At 40.4% G+C, this 23,408-nt stretch overlaps 2 protein-coding genes and 1 long non-coding RNA gene across 3 annotated transcripts in view; 2 read left to right on the top strand and 1 right to left on the bottom strand.

Moving 5' to 3' along the window:
• UBXN2B (UBX domain protein 2B) overlaps window positions 1-13,354 on the top strand; it is a 39,940-nt gene extending 26,586 nt beyond the window's left edge. Inside the window, exon 9 of the mRNA XM_069779380.1 lies at window positions 12,824-13,354. Coding sequence (XP_069635481.1) covers window positions 12,824-12,887 — 64 coding nt within the window. The 3' untranslated portion in view covers window positions 12,888-13,354. The remainder of the gene's footprint in view (window positions 1-12,823) is intronic.
• Window positions 13,355-15,402: 2,048 nt separating this feature from the next.
• LOC138684756 (uncharacterized) lies at window positions 15,403-17,778 on the top strand. Its single transcript, XR_011324015.1, has 3 exons — window positions 15,403-16,058; window positions 17,397-17,540; window positions 17,657-17,778. It is a non-coding gene; the product is annotated as an uncharacterized lncRNA (long non-coding RNA).
• On the bottom strand, window positions 16,200-23,408 carry CYP7A1 (cytochrome P450 family 7 subfamily A member 1). The gene is made up of 6 exons (XM_009929634.2): window positions 23,197-23,408; window positions 21,655-21,895; window positions 20,363-20,976; window positions 18,915-19,045; window positions 17,786-17,961; window positions 16,200-17,153 (listed from the first exon to the last, which is right to left on the bottom strand). The coding sequence occupies exons 1-6, from the start codon at window positions 23,406-23,408 to the stop codon at window positions 16,854-16,856; spliced, it is 1,674 nt and encodes a 557-aa protein (XP_009927936.2). The 3' UTR covers window positions 16,200-16,853.

Below are 23,408 nucleotides of genomic sequence, written 5' to 3' on the forward strand. Positions count from 1 at the left end.
TTTCTCCAATTCTAGCTCCTAGGGCCTTGACAGATACTGCAGTATCAGTCCCATGGATCTCCAAGTTGATGCATTGATGGATATAATCTGTAGCTTTGGTGTAGAGAAAATATATGGAAGAGAAGACTATTTGTCTTCTCTTTCTTTCTCTTTTGAAGTGGCAGTTTAGCTGAACCCATAAAAAGTCAGAACATGTCAACCTGGCAAGGTCTGTTTGCCTTAGTTGTCTGTATAGGCTTTATTACCCAATTGACTGCGCAAGCAGAGAAGGTAGAGGTGACCTGGAGTTAGTGATTTCCAAATAGCCTTTACTCATGGCCAAGGCCACCAACAAACACACATTTAATTTTATGAATTTTCTTCAAATAGTAGCATAGGCAAGCTTAGATAGTGCTGCTGTCTTTGTACAAGCACAGTAACTAAGTATTTGTTAAATGCTGTTACAATAGTGAGGTATCTCTGTTATGGAGAAAACTACATTTTGCTAATGGACTTGTTTAAGTCTACTCTTAAATGAACAAATCAGTCTCTTTTCCATAGAGTAACAATGTGATAGCCAATAGTATAGATTTCTGTAATATATTCAGAAGAACTTGAAATTTTGTCTAGTAGCAGTAGCATTGTTATAGAGAGCTTGTCTACAGTTATAAGGGTATTTTAGTTTCTGCAAGACAGGATAAAAAAATCTGTAACTATACTAGCAGATAGGAAAAATTTATCTGGATTAGGATTTTATAGATAAAACAAGCAGTGGTTGCCAAAGCTGCTGGCCTGATGAAATCAGACTAATCTTCAAGAATGGACTATATTATTGTTTGTTCAGGATGTGGTAAGTATTTTGTCTAAATTCCCTCAATGAAATATGGATGTAGATTCTGCCAACAACTTCTACTTTATAACAAAAGGAAAGTGTTAGGCTTTCAAAAGAAGCCTGAGTATATTGGAGATTTGAAGGCCAGAATTGAATGTTAGTAAGCAATTAAGAAGCAGCTGCTAATATGAGTAGAGCCCAGTTTTCCTTTCTGGTTTGCCCTTACACAGAGCAGTTGATTACAAACACGATGCAAGAAAATTATTAGGGGGAGATTTTTTTTCTCCTTTATGTTCTCATTCTGAGGGAGGAACAGATTGTAACCTGTATCAGGTATTTCTGCTAGAAAAGCTTCAACAGATGTGACAGTAAAAGACACTGCCTTCTTACTCCAGCTATCGGCACCCACAGAGCTTGCATTCTACACTTCCTATGCAGGTGGCTGCCCTTTTCATAAATGACATGCTTTTTTTTTTTGTATTATTGCCTACTTGAGCATCTGTCACTGATACTGAGGGAGTCTTCTGACAACATATTTTCATTCTGTACTCTCAGGACCTCATCTATTATGTTGGACCTCATCTATTTTATTTGGTCTTCTGCAGCTAATGCTTCTGCTTGAGTAATGAGTTGCTTGGGTGGCTAATTAGGCTGATCATGTAGCAGTCTCTTTTCTGCTGAAAAATTACCTTCTTGAGGATAGATCATAGTAGTTTGTATTCCAAGGATTCATCTTCTTTCTAAGAGCCAGATTTTTGTGCATATTTAAGAAGTCAATTGGAAGACATGTTTTATAGCAGAAGAAAGGAAAACAACTGTTCCTCAACTCAGTCATGGAAGATTGTCACGTTTGATGCAAACATCGCTATTGGATTCTGCTTTCTGCACTCCTTGCAATTCCTTTTTTTGGCATAGCTAAGCTAAATTTTTCATATTAAAGACCTTGAATCTCTTTTGTGTTGCTTCTCAGTTGCCACTACTCTGAAGGTATTGGTATCTGGATGTTTCTCAGCTGTACTCTGGTCAGAATGAAGTCCTTTAATCCGTAGATACGGGTAAAAGGCAAGATTTGCTTTGGAAGCATGAGCCTACTCCCTTACTCAGTGAGCTAAAATACTGTGAACATAGGGGATCTTTCTAGTGAAATACCATAGTAGACATAAGAAGTGAATGGTAACAACAAAGGACCTTTGTTAGCATGAGAGGTGGAGGTGGCTGATTCTCACGGCAATGCATTATTATGGACTTCTTTTTTCCCCAAGTCTTTTCTGTCTTTCGCAGGCTAGAGTATGCCTCTCTCTTTCCTCACCATTTTTGACTAAGTAGACAGTTATCACCTTTAACCTAAGTTCAGAGCACTTTGGCAGTATTGCCAACTCTCATAGTTTCATCCCAGTAATGGGATTTTAGCTGTTGTTGCAGCTGATCTGTCAACCCATGACATGCTGAAGACTGCAGATATTGCAACCTAGCTATGGGAGAAATTCCCCTTTCTGTTGTTTCTTCTCTTTTATTTTTCTCTTGTTTCTCTGTTTCCTAAAGCAGAACAGCCAGACTGTATTGCTGCAGAAGTAGGCAGGAGTTTGTTCTCGTTCTGTGAGCTGATGAGGTTTTCTAGACAAGAAAGTTAAAACAAACAAATGAAAGCTCCACCAGCAAAAAGTGACTCTGCTTATGAACCTCTTCTATAACTACTGCATCAGTGCCTTGAAGCTTTCCTTTCCCTGCTCCAGTACCAAGACTAGGATAAAAGAGAAGGGGTGAACCATGGAATAATTTAGGTTGAAAGCTACCTCTTGTTCATCTGTACCCTAGGCTTCTTTCACCCTACTCTCTAGACTTAGTAAGGGACAAAAAAATCAGGTTGCATTTAAACTCATGGTAGTACAGGAAATCTGCGGAGTTGCAGGTGAGAAACATGGAGTATAAGGTAATGAATTAGGCTTCACCAAGGGCAAGTGTTGTCTGACACAGCCTAGTGGCTTTCTATGATGGAGTGACTACATACCAGGACAAGGGAAGAGCGATGGATGTCATCTACCTGGACTTCTGTAAGGCCTTGACATGGTCCCTCACAACATCCTTCTGTCTAAATTGGAAAGAGATGGATTTGATGGATGGACTGTTCAATGGATAAGGAATTGGCTGGATGGTCGTATCCAGAGAGTACTAGACAATGGGTCAATGTGCAGGTGTAGATCTGTGACAAGTGGTGTCCCTCAGGGGTCCATACTGGGACCAGTACTGTTTAATATCTTCATCAATGACATAGACAGTGGGATCGAGTGCACCCTCAGCAAGTTTGCAGATGACACCAAGCTGAGTGGTATGGTTGACATGCCTGATGGTCGGGATGCCATCCAGAGGGACCTGGACAAGCTGAGGAATTGGGCCCGTGTGAATCTCATGAGGTTCAGCAAAGCCAAGTGCAAGGTCCTGCACATGGGTCAGGGCAACCCCTGGTATCAATACAGGCTGGGGGATGCAGGGATTGAGAGCGGCCCTGTGGAGAGGGACTTGGGGGTAATGGTGGATGCAGAACTGGACATGAGCCAACAAGGTGCACTCACAGCCCAGCAAGCCAACCGTATCCTGAGCTGTATCAAAAGAAACGTGGCCAGCAGATCAAGGGAGGTGATTCTGCCCCTCTACTCTGCTCTGGTGAGACCCCACCTGGAGTGCTGTGTCCAGCTCTGGAGTCCTCAGCACAGGAAAGACATGGACCTGTTGGAGCGGGTCCAGAGGAGGTCCTCAAAAATGATCAGAGGAATGGAACACCTCTCCTGTGAGGATGGGCTGAGAGAGTTGGGGTTGTTCAGCCTGGAGAAGAGGAGGCTCTGGGTAGACCTTACTGCAGCCTCTCAGTACTTAAAGGTGGCTCATAAGGAAGATGGGGACAAACTTTTAAGCAGGGCCTGTAGTGATGGGACAAGGGGTAGTGGGTTTAAAGTAAAAGAGGGTAGATTCAAACTACATATAAGGAAGACATTTTTTATGATGAGGGTGGTGAAACAGTGGAATGGGTTGCCCAGAGAGGTGGTAGATGCCCCATCCTTGGAAACATTCAAGGTCAGGTTGTACAGGGTCCTGATCAACTTGTTCTAGTTGAAGATGTCCCTGCTCATTGCAGGGGGGGTTGGACTAGTTGACCTTGAAAGGTCCCTTCCAACCCAAACTGTTCTATGATTCTGTGAATTCCCTGGCTGAGGAAAAACAGACTGATGTGATGCACATGTCAAATGAAAAGATGGAGGTTTGTGGACCTGCTGGGACCATTCCCACCAGTGACAACTCTTAGAACAAGGATTTGACACACCTTATTTCACAAAGGATGAGAATAGGTGTTGAGAAAGGGAAAGACCCCAAAGACTAAAACATAATCTTTTCCCACAGAATTATGACTTTGTAAGTTTTTGGAGTATGACTCAATTTTCAATTTTATATTAGTGAGGTTGTCATTTAGGCTAGAATGTAGTTCTTACCCAGGAGAGTTTTCCAGGTGTCTTCACATTTCTTTAAAATTCTTCCTTTGAATGATATGATTAATGTAGTTTCTTTCTGAGGTTTGGGGGAGGAAAATAATGATGGAAGTAGATTTGACTTGCACCAATGAGCTTAGTGAGACAGGCTCTTTTTTCCTTCTGTAAGTAGAGATTGTTCTCTATTGCTCTACATAAAACAAGCAAATTAATAAAATACTTATATTTATAAGAAAAATCTGCAGCATCAAACATAAATATGTAGAAGCTTATTAGAATAAACAGTAAACAAAACAAAAAGTATTATAAAATGACAGTCAGTGACTGATTTGTGATTAGGAATTTGGATAGGTCTTCTCTGTTATATTTTAAAGGAAACAAAAAAGATGCAGATCTGCACCTGAACTTTTACTGTAAAGAGTTTGTGCAACATGCATCTCACTAATTGATTTGAACAGTATGGCTGTGAGCCACGTTCTGCCCTTATAGTAAAAGCTATAGAGGAAACTTTCAAAAGCAGTATACATTGGTTTCTCTTCCTATGGTGGAAGTTTTAGATTAAATTCCTGTTGACGAGACTGGAAGCAAACGAATGCCAAGTGTCTTGGGGAACTTTTACTGTGTAAGAACTCCAAAGCAGTGGCTGGTAAATGTTTTCAAAAGAAAATGCTATACGAGTGTCGTGGTTGAACCCCAGTCGGTAACTAAGCATCATGCAGCCGCTCACTCACTTCCCCCCACCCAGTGGGACGGGGGAGAGAATCGGGGAAAAAAAAAGTAAAACTTGTGGGTTGAGATAAGAACAGTTTAATAGAACAGAAAGGAAGAAACTAATAATGATAATAATAACAATAATAAAATGACAATAATAATAAAAGGATTGGAATATACAAACCAAGTGATGCACAATGCAATTGCTCACAACTTGCTGATCGATGCCCAGTTAGTTCCCAAGCAGTGATCCCCCCCAGGCCAACTGCCCCCATTTTATATACTGGGCATGACATCACAAGGTATGGAATACCCCGTTGGCCACTTTGGGTCAGCTGCCCTGGCTGTGTCCTGTGCCAACTTCTTGTGCCCCTCCAGCCTTCTTGCTGGCTGGGCATGAGAAGCTGAAAAATCCTTGACTTAGTGGAAACACTACTTAGCAACAACTGAAAACATCAGTGTGTTATCAACATTCTTCTCATACTGAACCCAAAACATAGCACTGTACCAGCTACTAGGAAGAAAATTAACACCTTCCCAGCTGAAACCAGGACAATGAGTCTACATAGATTTCAATACATGAATGTATGGTAGGAGAAAGTTAACAGTTCTATGGTTAAAATGGAAAAAGCGTAAGTTTTAGTTACTAGGGAAGCTATGAAAATAATTCATTTCAGAAAGAGTTGAATGATAGCTTTTTAGTAGATCTGACCTAAGTAAAATGTATCAGAATCTTCAGCAAACCAAAACATTGCGACAGCCACCATAGGTCAAATGAAACGAAGTGCTATGCTTTCCATACTTGAAGTAGTTTTGAAATGAGAGAGCTTTTTAAATGGGAAGAAAACCAGAAATGTCATTTTGTATGCAATGAAAGGAAAGAATTAATTTGCCTATTTCCAATCCAAGCAATTCAGGAAATACAAACCCTATATAACTGTTTTGATTGACTACAATTTACATTTTTTTCCACAAAGTTATTGACCAAAGTGTTTTGCCAGCACTGTGCAGTCTTGGCTCCCTTGGCTTATGCATAAATTACGTTATACGACACCTAAACCAAAAACATGGTCTCTCCAGGATCTCCTTTCAGAGAGTAATTGAGAGCAAAAGTCTCCAGGGCAGGTTTATTATTTTATATGATCAATAGCTATTGTTCCTGTAGAAATTAAAATTTGTTTTAAAAGTCGATGACCAAAACTGAATTCAAGCGTACACTCCTTTGACAGTCCTCGAAACTCTGAGAATGGGATTCAGTTCAAAGATTAGGACACTTAAATGTAGGTATCTACCTGTACACATTTACGTATAAGCAAGGTGCCCAGCTTTGATTCGAGTTGGTGGAGATTTAGGGCTTGATCAGGCTGCTATCTCACAGTCAGATCCCAGAAGCTTTTCAGTCTCTGAAGACACCATGAAGTTGACAGATTTGACACTTGACATACGGGATCCGCATGCCCGTTTGGAGGGAGTCTAGAGATTACATGGGATACCACAGGGCACTTCAAATGTCTTTAGATACCTGTGTGAGGACAAATGAGTCAAACCCCTTGTTATTGCCATAATTTCAATTTAGAGATTTATTTGGTTTACCCTAAAGTGCTCACACATACTTTGGCAGCTGCTGGTGTTCAGCTGTCTGCATGTGCTGACCAGATCTCCATTGGCTATATGAGGAGTTTTGAAACCTAGTTCATGTATGGACACCTGCAGATAGGTTTCTTAATCTGAGAGCTGACTCTCACTCTGGCTCTCTGTCGCCCTCAAAATAGGACTTTAAGCTTTTTTTAATTTTATTTTCCTATAATCTTTGGTGGCACAATTTAATATTTTGTTTTTCGGACTATAACATAAATTATTTTCATCTATATGTGTGGCACCCAATTTTTGCCTTGCTTTCTCGTATGCTTACCATATCTTCATTACAAAACCCCATATTACGCTGAAGCTAGGAACTTGAAGTAAAGGCTGTTAACTTATGAAAAACATCTGCCTCAAAAATATTATGATTATCCCCTAGATAAGCCTATCAAGCAGTGAAAATTCTCTATTATTTCCTTAGTTACTTCTTGTTGCCCAGCATGTTTTTGACAATACATAAATTGTAATAATGGTTCTGTGGTGCTCGTGGCAGTTGCACGCGTGTTTTATTTGGCAGGCTCGAGATAAATTATTTTCTGTACGTTTTTACTGGTAGTCCTCTGCACAAAGGTTCAAGGCTGATTGATGGTGCAGTTTGGTGTACTGATCTTTAGCAATAGCTGTAGTAGTGAAACACCTTAATAAATGCTGTTCAAGGCCAGTTTCCAAGGCTGAACATTATCACCTAATAACTTTGATCAGAGGAGTAGCAAATATTTGCATAAGTACATGCATGTGGATTCAGTCTTCTGTATTTTATTTACAGCAGTAGCTGTTTGGAATAGGGTCTGTCTGAGGTCTACTCTGGAAATTGAGGTTCAGGGTTTCCACTAAACCGGCGCTCTTACTGGGCTCTCCTGCTCTTCTGATTCCATGCTATGGTATCTCCAGAGAGTCAACCTGTCTGTCACTCCTTTTCTTAACCTTTTGTTTTCCCTCGCTCTTTTGTTACCTAATGCAAGCTTACTTTAGTGGTGATCATGCCATGTTCCTTTCTTGCTTCATAGCTTGCTGAACGCACCATTTAAAATCACATTCTGGAGTACTGATTTTAAGTGCTGTTCTGGCTTCCCATCAGCTGCATTTATACCTGCTTCACTCAAGTGACACTTGAGTGTCTTTAGTCAGGTCAAGTCTCAAAAACAGTACCTCATCCTCACCCTTGGTCACCCATCAGCAACCTCTGTCACAGTGGTACTGCTCTTCCTAAAATGTTATATCTTGGCTTCTGCATAACTGCTGTTAAGATATAGCCTTTCCTAGCCATTCTCCTAACAAAACATTCATCCAAGTGCTCCCTTCTTGCACTGTAGCAATTTTCTAGTGCTCTCCTGTCCTACTACAGCCGTTTGTATTTTGCTGCAAAGGTCATTTATCTATACTATGATCCCTCCTCCCCTGCCGCCTTCTCCTGCATCCATTATAGCACCAAAGATAAACTGCTCTTTTTTCACTTTCAAGGAGATTCGTAGATTAATCCTTACCTATCTATCTGTCATCTAGTTCTCATGTTTTAGATCTGACCAGATCAAGATGCTTTAGTGTCAGTGATAACTTGACATCAGCCAACCTGTTTGTCTCTTCAGACCACTAGCTGGCATGCTGGCAACGCTGCCTCGTTGGTTCCTTGCCCTTCTCTAGATGGGTGATTTTTCACCTTGTCTTTTCCTTAGATTGTGACATCCTTGGGAGAAGCATGGTGGTTTTGTTCTGTGTTTGTAAAATTCTTATAACAAAGTCCTGATCTATGTGGAAATAATATCAATAACAATAGTAAAAACGCTCTTAGCAGGAAGGCCAAGAAATAAGCATGTAACTTGTGCCATCATTTAGCTTTAGAAACTAATCATGGGGCGAGATGGGGCTGGCCCTTCAGCCCTCGTCTCTGCTCTGCCTGTGCCAGGAGCCTCAGCAGTTAGCTTGGGTCCTCTGAGCTGCAAGCAGGCATCTACCTTCTGGCATTGCAATGCCTCCACTAGGAACCTAATGTCAGCCATCTGCAGATAGCTCTGCAGTGTAGCATATCTCTGTATATCTGTGTCCGGCACCTGTAGCATCTGGCTGTGGTTGCTGCAGATTCTGCAGAATTCCTAATGCTTTATCACATCTCCAGATTTTGGGGTAAGTCCTTTGACTATAGTCTCTTTACAGACATAGAAGAAACTCTTCTAACTCCAGACACACAATTTCAATGAACAACAGTTGCTTTGGTCTGTTTACACAGGTTTGGTGTGTCTAAATAATACCTGTAAGAAGCTAATGAGGCATAAGAAGAGTATGAGGCACAGTTAACAGAATTTATATAATTGGGTGTTGCTTCATCATTAGTGTTTTCCCCTGTCATTTTTAACATCAGCTTTTAATCCTCATAAGGATATTATTCCTTGTTCCAAGTTCATCCAGGAAATAAAATAGCTGTGAAATGAGTCAGTTCAACGTGGAGGATGTATTTTTAGAAAGCCCCCACTTGACTGTTTGCCTTTCCTGAGGCTTCCCTTACTTGGGCAGAGCAGTCAAACTGAAGTGTCGCAAAAAGCAGAGAGGAAGTATTTCCCTCAGTGTAAGGAGCAATTATCAATAAAGAAGGGAGCAGAGCTGCGGTCATGGTAGGTCAGCAAGGCCCAGATCTCCTCTCACCTGGTGGTGCAACTCTTGGGGCGGTATTTCTTACCCGGTGCTTCAAACCAGCCATGCAAGCTCATGATGGCGAGTGATAAAGCTTTCACCGGCGCGAAATGTTCGTATCTGTCCACAGTTCTCTTGCAGGCTCTGATTTACGTTTTGAGGCACTCCGTGCGATATAGGCCAGATGTCTGTACAGAGCATGGGCTGAGAAGAGGCAGGGGAGCTGGCACTGATCTCTCTATACCCCGAGCGAAAGGTGAGACCGGCCATGGGGCAGCTGGCACAGGCACGTCCCAGGGGTGGCAAGGACTGGGCCCCGCGCTCCTGCCAGCAAGCACTTCGCACAGGGTGTTCGCCAGCAGCTGATGCAGGGATGGGGCCTCCCAAAGCCCGACAGAAAACCAGTTGTTTTCTTGAAAAGCGCTGAGCTCTTGCAGGTGGGGCACCTCTGAGAGCAAGTCCGTTACTTAGGAGCCTTATACAGATCCTGAGGAAGCTGTACTCGTGCTTGCCGTACTCCTGGGTAAAGTGGACCTCTTGCCATACCTAGGGTGAAGTGGACCTCTAGCCTGAGCTTTTCCAGCCTATGGTCTTAATGATGTTCTTGTGGATGTTTATATGTCTCAAGTCTGCAGTTTCTGGAAACTGAGAGACATCTCATCCCCTTCCAATCAACTATTACACAAATGTTACTGAGAAATAATTACATGGCTCCTCCTCACACTGAAGAGCTCACAAAACAAGAGTGATTCAGCCAGCCAAGGTGGTTTAATCTTTCAAAATCTTTATGGGATCCTGCTATCTGAGGAGATGAATTTTAGAAATTACTGTTATCTTTGAAAAGATCAGAGGGTCTGCAGGATCTTATTTATCGGTGAATTATGTAAAATGAACTTTTCATTTTAAAAATCTGTGGCTTTTTAGTGAACTGCTCTGAGGTGACCTCTCCTTTCATGACACGTGGACCACTGAAGATCATTTGATTTGAAGTGTGTCCCACAGAGTTGTCTGTCTTGGCAGAAAACAAATTAAAGTCAACAACAGTTAGCAAGCTGGGTATTTACACTGATGGCAGTCCATTTAATAGTATGTAACCTTTTTATTGTTTAATTCTAAGGTTATTATGAGGCAATGACTGCTTTTACCACCAAACCTCCTGTATGCAAGTAGCTAAAGAGGAACAGACTGATGATCAAGCCCCCTCTGCATGCTGTTTAACTGTGTTGACCTTACAGTGGTGTAGATGAGAGCAGATCTTGGCTCTATCTTCAGGCTGCTGACATGCAACTGTAGCACTCTGTGCAGTTCATAAATAGCAAATACCTATTTATGCTGCTACAGCTATCTGTTTACACCAAGACCATGAACATATCTTTTGAAGCACCCTATTGACAACTAAGCTATGGTTATCACTAAAATTTATTTCATGCTTTCAGAAAAAATATCCCATGCCTTTTCCTCTTTTTGCTTCCTCTTTTCTTTTCCTTCAGAAACTTGCATGAAAGTTCTTAGAATATAAACACCAGTTTATCCTGATATTTCTACAGTAAAATACAAAAATAATTTGAGAACTTTAGGTAGGGCTTGAAAATCTTTGTTCAAAACCGCAGTCACCAAAACCACTGTTGAAAAGTTGAAGAGTGGCTGCCTGAACTTAGTGGCAGCTCTGTTACTAGGTGCATGCAGTTCTGCTTCTGTTTGAGCCCAGAAGTGCTGTAGTTTTGACTGAGAAGAGCAGCACTTTGCACGCAGCTTTGACCTTCACCCCATCAGGATCCATAGACCAGAAGGTCCTCTCCCTCTGCCATTGGGGAGCTCCTCAAAGCAAGCCTCACAGATCAAGTCCCCACACAATGCAGTGGCAGCTTCTTCCTTCTAAAATTTGGCTAGGATGGTTTAACTTCATCCTGTCAAGCAGTTCCAGGCTGAACCTTAACCTTGAGAAAATCACCAGTGTGCTGCAGCTCACAAGGGCCAGTTCCCAACCACCGAGATCCCCCTCCACGCTGCATCCTCCTGCTCCAAAGCCTGCCACTGCTGCTCCCAGTGTGGCTGCTGCTGCTTCATGCTCTTGTTGCTGGAAAGGCGCTGATTCAGCCTGCTGGAGGCAGATGACGCTGCCCAGGGTAGTTTTACGTGGCCCTTAACATCCAGCAAAAGCTTATCTGGGGTAGTTTCTCTGTGGATGAATCCCAGCTGGTGAGCAACAGCTATGGCCAGCATGGTTTCGGAAATGTAGAACTGTCTTGTTGTCTCATAAGGTGTCTTGTTTCATTAGTAAGGTCATCATGTCACCTCCAAGAACTGCATGATGAGGTAAAGATTTCTTGTAGCCTGAAAACTGTAAAACATTTTCACTGCCTACATGCCATCTGCTCAGCCAAATGCCTCCTTCTGCTGGGTTGTGAGCCACCTGCTCTCACTCAGCTGCCTGTGTCTTGCTCCTAATCCCCAGATCCCTGTGCAGAGGCACCTGGCTAGCCCAGCGCAGAGCTCATCTGGGTCCAAAAAAGCTTGAGCACTTAAACTCCTTGGTGGGCCTAATCTATAATGTGCTTGTGCCTCAGGAGGTACCCCTCGCTCTTACTCACCCTTTACAGGACAATGACAAGGTTTGAGTCGTCCCCTGGAATGTGGGAGAGACTGGACTCAGTACCCTCCTCTACCTCAGGGACTTCAATCCCATGTCGAAATTGAATCTTTTCTCAGCTAAGAGAGCACTTTAGCTATAAGGGTGCCATCAGGGAGTCACGCAAATCGTCCTGTTGAGTCTCTTCCGTTTTTCAGAGAAAACAGGCTACACATTCCCTGAGAAGAGGAGTGACTGCCTGACCTAACCTAATGGTTAGGGTTCTCACCTGGGAGGTGAGGCCTTTGCCCCCCTCCTGCCCATGCCTCTTTATGCATTTTACCTAGCAAGTATGTAATGGGAAATACACAGCCCATGGCAGAGGCTGCCTCCTTCCCACCAGCCTGGATCTGCCCAATATTTTTCTAATCACTCTTACGGTCTTCAGTCTTACTTTTTGGGGGCTCCTGTCTTAAGAAAAGTACTGCTGTTAGGAGGGGCAGCAAAGAGAATTGTCCTGTTATAACCTCGCAGTGTCCATGACCCTGGCAAGGCAGATGACTATCGGTTGCTGAAGTATTTGATTACATTAGCTGAGGCATAGCAGCCACAGACTTTGTACTCTTTTCTCCCCTCACTTGGATCTGTGTGACCCCAGTAACAGGGGTTTAACTGAGGTTAGAAAATCAGCAGCCGTGGCAGCAAACCAAAATACTTGTATATAGCCCAATAGAAAAAAAAGAAAACCCACTCCAAAACTGTTCAAACTGTTCATCTGTATGTCTTTTATCACAAAGTGGAAGCGCACTCAGGGGTTTATACTGGATCTTTTCAGCTGCATAACACTAGGTCAACATTAAAAAGTGGCATTGCTCCACAGAGTCCCCTGAAGACACGCTGATAGAGTCCTCATGTTACAGGAGTTCAGAACTGGGCAGAAAGAGCTGGTTGCCTCTGTTGTTTTATACACTGAATATCGATCCACAGGTTACGGGTCCAGCCGTCCATGGAGAATTGCTACCCCAGCAAGAGAGGAGTGACAGGAGGCTGAGTGGCGAGGGCCACATTCCCGCAGGGGTTTGGGCAGTACCACCTCAGCCGCCCCTGCGGGACCCTGTGTACGGTCTGGCAACAGTGCTGGCTTCTGCCAATTTACAATGACTCTGTAGTTAAGACATTGGACTTGGGTGGCGTGGATAAAGACCCTTGTCCCTTCCTCTGCTGTGGTTTGTTACCTGGGAATGGTCTTGCTGCCTCTGTTAGGAAATCTTTGAATTAGCTCTCCAGGAGAGCAATGTGAGGTGTACTAAAGCTGGCCATTTTAAAGTACGCAGATCTGTATTGTTATTATTACAAGACAGCTGCATTGCATGAACACTTGGGAGTTCTGGCCATTCCTTAGTCATATCTGCCCTAGCAGGAGTATATCTCTTTTCCATTGGACTTGGTTTTAGTCAGATTTGTTTGAAAACAAAGCTTTGTACTTTGCATATTGAAGTAAATAATTTTTAAAGCAAAGTTGTTCATCATGTGCATCAATATGTATTACAAATTAAAAAAAATATAGTTGTTTTAATTGCAAATAGACTTTTAAGACCATCAGTTTAGATTATTTTTATTAGAAATTCATAGGTATTTATGCAAGTTGCAATGAAGCTCTTTTTGTTCTAGTATGTCAACAATTTTAGCAGTGACTTCAAAGCCAAACGTAAATTTGTTAATAGCAGTCCAGCCTGACAGAACTTCACAATTTTTATTTGCCTGCTCTTCATCTTCTTGGTGAAAAATTGGTTGACGGCTATAAACAAAACCTAACGTATTTGTAGCATTTATCTGGTACATTCTTAACATTAAAGACTGATCTAATCCTCACTGAAAAAAACAACATGAAAAAGTAAACCTCAAACAGAAGCTGAAGCTTCCCCCTGTATGTCTGCTGCAATGAAAAACGTGGCATGGTTCCCCCTAGCTGAACTTCTAGTTAAAATGCTGTAGTCCCTGTGAAGGGATTGAAGGACCACAGAGACCACACCAATATCTTTCCTAATACCCTCTGTAGATCTGCCCGTGTAGCAAGTATCCAGAAGGAATGAAAAAGGAATATAACAAGGGGGAGAATTAGTAGTTGAGGGAAAAGTGGACTTCAGAGTCCCAGGAAAGAAAACAGGCATCTGACCTGATGTACAGACTGTTGACATAAAGGGGGAGACTGGGTGGTGAGATCAGGCCCGTCAGGCAAAGCCCTGAGAACGTAATTCCAGCGGACTGGGATTATCACATAGCAGGGGAAGGAGGAAGAAGTGTCAAGTAGACAATGCAAACATGAGATGCTGGCTTTTGTATCTCCTGTGCTGTCTCTGAGAGCATCGACACTTGGCGATAAAGTCAGTAGCCTCCCCACAATGTTCAGAACTTGATTTTGATCTGCGGGGTGAATCCTGTGGTGTTTTAACCTTCCCCTCAGTTCTCTGTTGTTGGTGTTCCTTGGTGCTTGAGCTGGCACAGGCAGGAACAACCACAAAACCATGGATGAAATGCAAAGAGTAAATTTATTTCTGTTACCTCACCAACCAGGGGATCCCCAAAGCAGCACCCAGGCAGAGGCACACAAGCAGGGACGTAGGCACTGCAGAGCTCGGTCCATGCTAGACGATCACCGAACCTGCTGCTTTCGCCTGTATATCAGGGATTGGCGCAGGCGTAGTTTACCACTGCGCTTTGGTCTTTCCCACAGCAGGGCAGGAATCTCAAGCGTGTTTGACAGGGTGCCTCTAAGCCTATCACAGGCCTATGTTATCTAAACACAGACGTTTTACTTGTCCAACACACAAAGCTAAACAACGATTATATGATATATGTGTTTTTTGATATCCCAGCTGCAAGTCACTTGAGTGTGTTTACAATCCTCCTCACCAATCTTCCGTTATTTTCCCACACTTGGGTAGCTGAAAGTCAGATCAGCTCTAGGAGCTACTGAATACTTCAATTTCTCATAGACCAAGGGAGCTGAAAGAAAACATTAAACCACAGTCAGAGCAGTCTGGAGCAGTCAGTTTGAAGGAGACAAGAAGGCTTAATTTCCCAGGGAACCTAGAATTAGTTTAGCAGTCATCTTATCTTTTGTTATTTGCTGTTGTAATTGTGTTGAATTCCTTTTCATCAAGGAAGGGCCTTTTGCTTAAAACGTTGCATAGACTTGCTACCCTCAAAAACTGTTGTTTTAAGCAGGATTTGTTTAAGAAAGGGGGAGTAGATACTCTAATAGTAATAATAAATGCCAAGGCATATGTAATTATGATAATGTCAGGCTTTCATGTGTTCTCTGAGTCAGTGCAAGCTTACATTAAATGTGCTTTAATTTATATAAATCATACAAATATATATTAGACACAAGAATGAAAACAAGCTGTACCTAAAGACTGGATGCTTCCCTTATCCAAAGAACCAAAGTAATAATTCAAAACCACATGCATTATACATAATAGTTTAATATTATACATATTGCAAATGTCAATAAATTGGTATTCTTTCTCCTTTAAAAATGAAAAAAAGATTAAATAAAATTAAATAAAATATTAAATAAAATTACGAAGACAACACACAGGTAATAAATAATCACACATTACAGAATCTTTTTATTTACCTTTGAATATTTAGCACAGTGGATAGTGAGAAGAGAAACAGATACATAATTTAAAGCAGTTCTAGGACTCAGTCCAAAAGTCCGTGTTTAGGAAGAGCTCTATCAGCTAGATTTGATGTCTTGCCAGAATGTGAAATTTGAAAACACCTAATAGTCCTGTATCTCATCTTCTGTGATGAGGCTTACTTTTGAGTCAAAGACAAAAGGTCAGACTGTAAGTCTTTAGAAACGTACAAAACCAGGATAACAACAGTGTTTTAAGTCCATTTGTTCTTTTCATTGGCAGATGATAAGAAAATGTATCTCTTTCAGCCTGAAGATGTTTCATTAAAAAATAGACTTCTGTGACATCCATCATTTGCAGCGGAAAAGGACAGGGATGTTACAGAGAACCAAATTATATTATCCTTGGAGCAATTGTTCTTACAGACATGCCACCACTAAAAATGAAATGTGCGGGCATACTACCCCTGATAACTTTAACGGAATTAGACTAAGAAGACTTAAGGAGTATGACCAGTGGAGGCTTATGGAAATACGGAGTTCAGACAATGGTGCAAAATCCAACTGGAAGCACGGGTGAATATATGGTGGTTATTTATTTATGTCCATATTGGCATTTGAGCTGGCTAGTTTAAAGCTGGCTTAGATGGCTTTGGATGAGTCCATAAATCTTTAATAATGTTAAGACTTTAAAATGACAAACAGTCTACAGATGCATTTGTTTCAGCCATTATAATTTATTTTAATACAGTTACAACTTTTTGAAAAGAAGTATATTACAATGAATATAATACAAGTTTTGCAGTTTCACTAGAACGTGAACATTTTTGTAGGTTTTCTTCAAGCCTTTTTCTAGTTTTTCATAAAACCATAAAGGTACTTCCTCAGGAAACTCTCCCCTCCCCACTGCAAATCTGCCTTTATACAACAAAAATTTTATTTCACCTGTGGGGAGAACCACCACCCCCAACATTTCAATTAAAAAAAGAGTAAGTTTTAATTGCAGTTGAATTTTGACAATTATTTTTAATTAGCTGACAAAAGTCTAGCTAACTCTGGGAAGGTATTTGCTGACAGAAAAAAAACAACTACTGTACACACACAATTCAAAATCTTAACTTGCATTTCAAAATGATTGGTAAAAGGGGAGACATTTGCATCAACACAGTACGTTAAACCCACTGCATGCTGGTACCATAATGGTATACATTATGCATTTTCCATTAGACTGATGAATTAACATCTTCATATAGATTTTCCCCCAAGACTTGCAACATTTAATTTGCATATTTACATAAAATATATATAAAGTATATGTTATATAGTGTATTTATATAGTACATAGTTTTACGTATAATATGAAATACATATTCATAGGCATTTCAGTCTATACCTGAAATCAATGTCATTGGCTGGTTGCAAAATACCCAGTCCTGCACGGGATTGATCTAAAGAAGGACATTGCACATTATTGTCCACAAGCTCTATCTCAAAATATGAAAAAATCAAAGCTAAAAATTGTTTAATTTCATGGACAGCAAATAACCTGCCAGGGCATTTTGCTATGCCTGTCCCAAATGGCATATAGTAATACTTTAACTTGCGACCGTTGCGGTAGAAGTCAGTCTTTTCTTCTCCGTTCTCATTGAGAAAGCGATCATATTTGAATGTCTGTAATTAAACCCAAAAAGAGTTACTTGATATTTGAATACCTCCAAAGACTAGATAATGCCATTAAGACACAAAGTGCAGGCTGGGAAAGAAGAGCCTCTAGCACTAAGCATTGTACAGTAGCACCAGGCCCCATGGTACTGTTTTGGAGAGGGTAGCCCCTGAGAAGTTCTGGTATGTGGGACATGATCCCAGGTTCTTTGCTGATAACTCTCCTTTTCTTTTCTGACCTCTTAAAATAAGGATTATAGCCTGCATCCTTGTTCATGCAGCAGAACTGGAAGATTTCTCATTCTGTGCCTTTGGGAAAATATTATCCTCACTCTTGTCCTCCTCACCCCCACCCCCCCTACCCCCAATGGTGATGTTTCCTCACTGAGGAAGGCAGTAAGTAGAATGCTGTCTTGGGATGGCAGCACACTTTTTGGTTACGCTAAGACATGTTTTGCAGATAGTGCTTGCACTGACTTTATCCTTTTTCTTGCCTATCATTGCGTCTCCAGGTGTAAGAACAGACTGTCTGGAGTACAACAGAAAACCAGCTGTGGGAGCACCCCTGATAAATGCTCTATTTAAAGGCATGTTAGTTTCTGCTAGAGCTCAGAGTTTAATGCACTTTGATAAATACTTACCAAGGGATCAGCATAGATTTCTGGATCAAAATGCAAAAGTTGAGGATAAAGAGCTACAATATCATCACTGCGAATATTGTAAAAATCATTCTCTAAGTGCAAAGTGAAATCCTCCTTGGCAACTCGGAAAGTCATGGATGCACTCGATAGCCTCATTGCCTCCTTGATGATGCTGTCTATCGGGAGAGGAAAAGCAATTATTAGCATGGAAATAGTATGTGTGTGTCCTTGGGGGAGGTCATGCATTTTGAACTATTTCAGACCCATTATCAAACCCTGCCTTTACTTCTTAGAAGAAATATTTTAACAATAACTTTCTAAATGCCTAAGAAAGTATCTCTCTCATTTCTTTTTAGCATTATTATCCCTTCTGCAGGTAACTCTAAGAACATAATCTGCTTTCCCCTAGAAAAATACTTATAGCTGATGCAACAGAATGTTTGAAAGTGAAACATATTTTCACTCTGAGATAAAGAACAAACCAGTCAAAACTGGAAACATAACAAGAAAAAGAAACAGTGCAGTGATCAGGATTTTCTGAAACTTTAAGAGGTAGTGCATAGAAAACAGTACTCAGAAAAAGTAACTTGGGGGGTTTTTTTGTTTCAATATAAGCTGATTTTTTTTCTTTTAAAAGCAACAGTAGTGAAAGGGTGGCATTTTCAAAACTCTCTGTAACTTGGACACTTTTGAAAAATGTGTCTATAATTTGAAAAATATTGAGAAGAAATAAAAGTAATGGTATTAGAAAATATTGCTTCACATCATAAGAACTGGGATATAAAATTTGGCAACAGTCTTTTGTTAGAACTAAAGTTATTACTAAACAAAATACTGTCCTGAATTATCCATGGGTCTCCAATATTATGTTATGTAGCTGTGTAGCAGTATTGACACATGCCATTACACACGGAAAAGTGCTACTCGTGAATTTTGATACTCTCAGTACCACCTGGGATATTGGGAAGACTGATTGTGTTGGCTATTGCTAAGAAACATACAGGTTTTTGTTCTGGTGTTTGTTGGCTAATTCCACAGCAATTCCGTAGGAGGCATTTATATGGTAACAAATAGAAGACTGTGAAAATTGTGGGGTGATTTCTGGTACTCCTGCATAAAATGATCATACCTAGTACTGGCATATTATCCAGCTGTTTTCGGTTCAAGGAAATATGTTTGCCATCTAAGCTGACCTTCTCTCCGGCACTTTCCAAAATACTTTGCACTTCTTTGGTAGCAGCTCTCATTGCTTCTGGACTCCTAAGATCAAAAGAGCAGAAGTATAATATATTTTTACACTTTAAAAAGGTTTTGCCGTTAACTTTCTTCCTGACTAAAATTCAGTTTGTTAGCTGACAAGTACAACCTTCTAAAATGAAAATGTTGCAGCAAAATGCTGCAATTACACTTTTTCATGTCTTGGCAAAGGTACAATAGCTTCAGAGAAAAAGGAGAAGAACCCCAGGTATTTGATTCTATCTCCAATGACAAGTGGGACAGAACTGATGTGCAGAACTCAGGTAATAAACAGTAAGGTCACTAAAAAGCAATGCCAAGAATAAGAAATAGCCCCACTGCAGGTACAAAGTTTAGGAACAGGATTATAGATCAGTTTTATAACATCACTTATCCTGGATGATGTCCTATTATGTGGCAATATTCTGTCTAGCTGAAAAGAATCTTCCCAATACTAAAAGTCCACATAGTATCCTTCACTGTCTAGACTTTTTTACAGACATGGACTATATGAGCTATGGTGAAATATGTAGAGATAATACAGGATGCAATAGTATCTTGATGAAGGCACAATCAATCAGGGTGTTAAGACTCCAAGGCCAGAAGACCTAAAGCCATTGCATTCTTGGAGTGAAAAGTACTAAAGAACCTCAGATATTGGCAGGTAGATATGAGGGGCAAGCCACTGGCTAAATAAAACTGCCAGAAATTTAGATACATACTTAAGAGTTAGTCATGCTGAGGTAGATTACAGTCCACAGAGGCCCACTCTAAAATGGACATTTAATAGTATTATCTGAACTGTGCACTCCTCTCATGAGTAACAAGCTCAGCAGCTGCAGCGTACACTGCAACCTCAGTAGGATCTATCAACATATAAACTATTTTCTATTAAGTAACTGTGAAAACAATGATGAAGTTAAAGTTCATTTTGCCTGATCTAGTGAGATGGTCTAAAAATGTCCAATTATATTGGGAACTTTCAATACAATTAATGTTCTGACTGCAGCCAGCACTTTTAATGTCATGTCATATAGATGTACTCCAAAGCTTTCTTGACAAAGTGTAGCATTGCCCTGGGGTGGGGTTTTTTTACAAACTTCTACAGAATCTTTCTGTGGTACCACTACTTGGTCTCAGACGAGTGAAGGGGGTTTCTGTGGAAATGAGTGAAGGGGGTTTCTGTGGAAGTCCAGAACAACATGCCACTTCTATTGTAATCAGTAAGCTTTTTGACACTGATGAGGTATCAAGCAGTGGAATTTGCCTGAATTAAGGAACTGGTTTCTGAAAGATAACAAACATTTTTCTTGTTTGGAAACAAGAAGAATTGGGACTTACTTAAGAAGATAGAACAAGCTCCAGAACGTGGCAGGAATGGTGTTGGCTTGCGAGGCCCAGAGCACCGCCACGTGGGTCTTTGCTTTTTCCATGTCATCGAAGGTTGACAGAGTGTCATTCAGGAACATGCGGAGGGTGACAAGCTCAGAGAGGTTGTCCCTCTTCAGGAGGTTCTTGTGGAGGAGTGCCTCCCCCAGCTTCTCACGTGCGCTGTGGGCACTCTTGAAGAGGTGGATAGGCAGCCCCGCCACAAGGGCTGGAAAGATCTTATCAAACTCCTTGAAGTTTTCAAGGGCATTTAGGATATGAGCTCTTTCAGTTTCCTGCTTTGATGATATATTTTTGTCATTATTTGAATTAAATTCTTTACCAAAAAGTGTTAAAAAGCCAGACTCGAACATCACCTGGCAACAGAACGTATAAAGTCCTTCTGTCACCCAGGTATTAGACTGAAGTTTAGACGTTCTTGACTGCAGCATGACGTACTGTAGGTTTTCCATCATTGCTTCAATGAGGGCATCTAGGGCATTACCTTGAAGGGTTCTAATGAAAGTCTGATGAAAATTTTCAGTGGTGTTCCCCTCTGCTGGGTCAATGCTACCATGCCCAAAAGCCTGTCACAAAATAAATTGTGCGCATGGTAAATAAGGCTTATCATAACCTTGATGATAAAGTCTAACAGAAATTAAAGCCAAAGTATAACTTCATAGCTTACTAGAGGGAAGCATAATAAGGGCTATTAATACTAGAACTGATGATACTTTCTCAGTGAACCATAGCAGTTAAGTAGGCAAATGAAAATTGATTAAAATAGATGCTTACAAACAAATGGACGTGGTTACCTAGACCTTCATTCAACTCTCATTGACATCAACAGGAGCCTTTTTGCTTACTTCAGTAAGAGTTTGACTGAGCTCCTACTGTGTTGCATCATTTTTTAAGGCATTAGGACTGAGTCTTCCATAGTAGTGAGAACCTCCTGAAGAAGGTTTCAGCTTCAGCAAGTTATATTATCATTTTACAGATTGTGTTAATTGTATTTCTGCTTTAGCAATTTGGGATACTACATGGCTAAATAATGTCATTCTTGGACAATCCGAATCACTGCAAATGTCCTTTCTGTTAAGGAAAGGGAAAAGAAGACCCCAATGTTTTAAACCAATAAAAGTGCAGGAATGTGAAACCAATTCTATTTCAAAGGCATAGTTATGCTATAGGGATTAACTGGGTACGTCTGTCCTGCCAGCAGATACTTTGCACGTTAGATATTAAAACCATTTTTAAAGTTGTACCTTGGCAGAAGTAGCAAAATGGAACTTTTTCCAGTCCAAGTGTTTTCCCTGGCGTATCAATGCATGGTATGAAAAAGGGTCAGTGAGGAAATGAATGTATTTCCCTGCTACTCGGCAAGTGAAAATGTGGCCATACTTCTTCTGCTTTTCTCTGAGGAATTCAAGGGGGTTGGCACCAAACTGCAAGGCACAGCCTAGGTATGGAAGGAACCCATTTTCAAGTGGTGGCTCACCTCGTCGCCTACAAAACACAAACAAAAGCTGAATTTATAAGTATGTATAAAGATCTTTTCTCCAGGACTACCAGGTAAGTAAAATACTGATGCTGGGCTTTTCGTAATGTGAAAAAATGCAAAAAAAACCCCCAAACAAATAATATATTGACAAATAATTTTCTCCCCTTTAAGGACTAAGCCTATTGTGAGGTCTATGGTATGTAAGAAAGAATAATTTTAACAGCCTGTATTATAATGAACATAATAAACCACAGTTCGATTATGCCATCTTTCTTTTCCCTAGATCAGGAGTATATTTTTCACTTGTTTAAATGCAGAATTGCTGCCATTAGCTAACATGCACAGTTATGTAATTGTCCCATAAATTAATAATCCATCCCACTAATATTGTCTGATCCATTTTTGGGCAACAGTATCCACAATTCTATTTGAATACCAAGGGAAATAGCCTTTTAGTGTAGAAAGGTTGTTATTATTGGCATATCCCATTTTGACCAGATCCTGCTGAAAACAGTGGGAATTTTGCCATGATCTTGAATAAGCATAAGAGTTAGTCTTTCAGGCAAAGTGTCGTTAAGCAGATGCTTAAAGTGAAGCATATGCTTAAATGATATTTTTTATTCTGAGTCAGAAAACTACTTTCCTGCATAAGGACACCACGGCTGCTAAAATAACTTTCAGATAATACTTTAGCTTTTCTAGTAAATTCCTAATAGTTATTATCTGAAGTTAACTATTTTCACCTTTTTTACTAAACTTTTTTAAAGTAAAACAAGAAAATGCTGAAAAATACAAAATTACAATAGGTAAGCAAATTGCTTGCTGTTTATGTAAATGTGCCAGTGGATAAATGCTTTTAAGAAATATGTATGCGACATAGTAAGGTACATAAATATTATCTGTATTAAATTGTATTACTGATAATATGGAAATGTTTGTAAGTAGGTATTAAACTATAATTAGATATAAGTAGGTATTAGCTGTGATTACAATGCAGGTAAAACTATAGCCCAGTACTTTAGGAAATCAGAACATGCATATTCATATTTTAATTACCTCATTTATGCATAGATTTGTATCTACAGTTATGTCTAGGCATTACCTCACTATTATTGAAAAGCCTATACACAAAAATTCTGTTGTAACATAAATCTCTCAAAAGACCAAACTACAGCATTGCCCATGCTATCCTGCATCTGTCCATCTACCAGTCTTAAGATTACACTTCTTTTAGCTATATACACAGTATATTTCACAGAAGTAAAGGCAAGGTACACTGAGATGAATTTATAAATAGATTCCTTACCTCCTCCTCCTCCCTAGAAGAAACCATAACCCACCACAGAGTATTATCACTGTTACCCAGATCCATGATGCTATGAACATTTCTAGTAATGCCCAAGAACTTCCCAGTAGAAAACTGGTAACTACTGGTATGGCAGGAGAGGTGACTGAGAATGATACAGAAGACAGGTCACGATTTATATACTGTAGGTGCACTACTGTATCTGATGGCAT

Source organism: Haliaeetus albicilla, chromosome 3, assembly GCF_947461875.1.
Source record: "Haliaeetus albicilla chromosome 3, bHalAlb1.1, whole genome shotgun sequence".
Classification (NCBI taxonomy): domain Eukaryota; kingdom Metazoa; phylum Chordata; class Aves; order Accipitriformes; family Accipitridae; genus Haliaeetus; species Haliaeetus albicilla.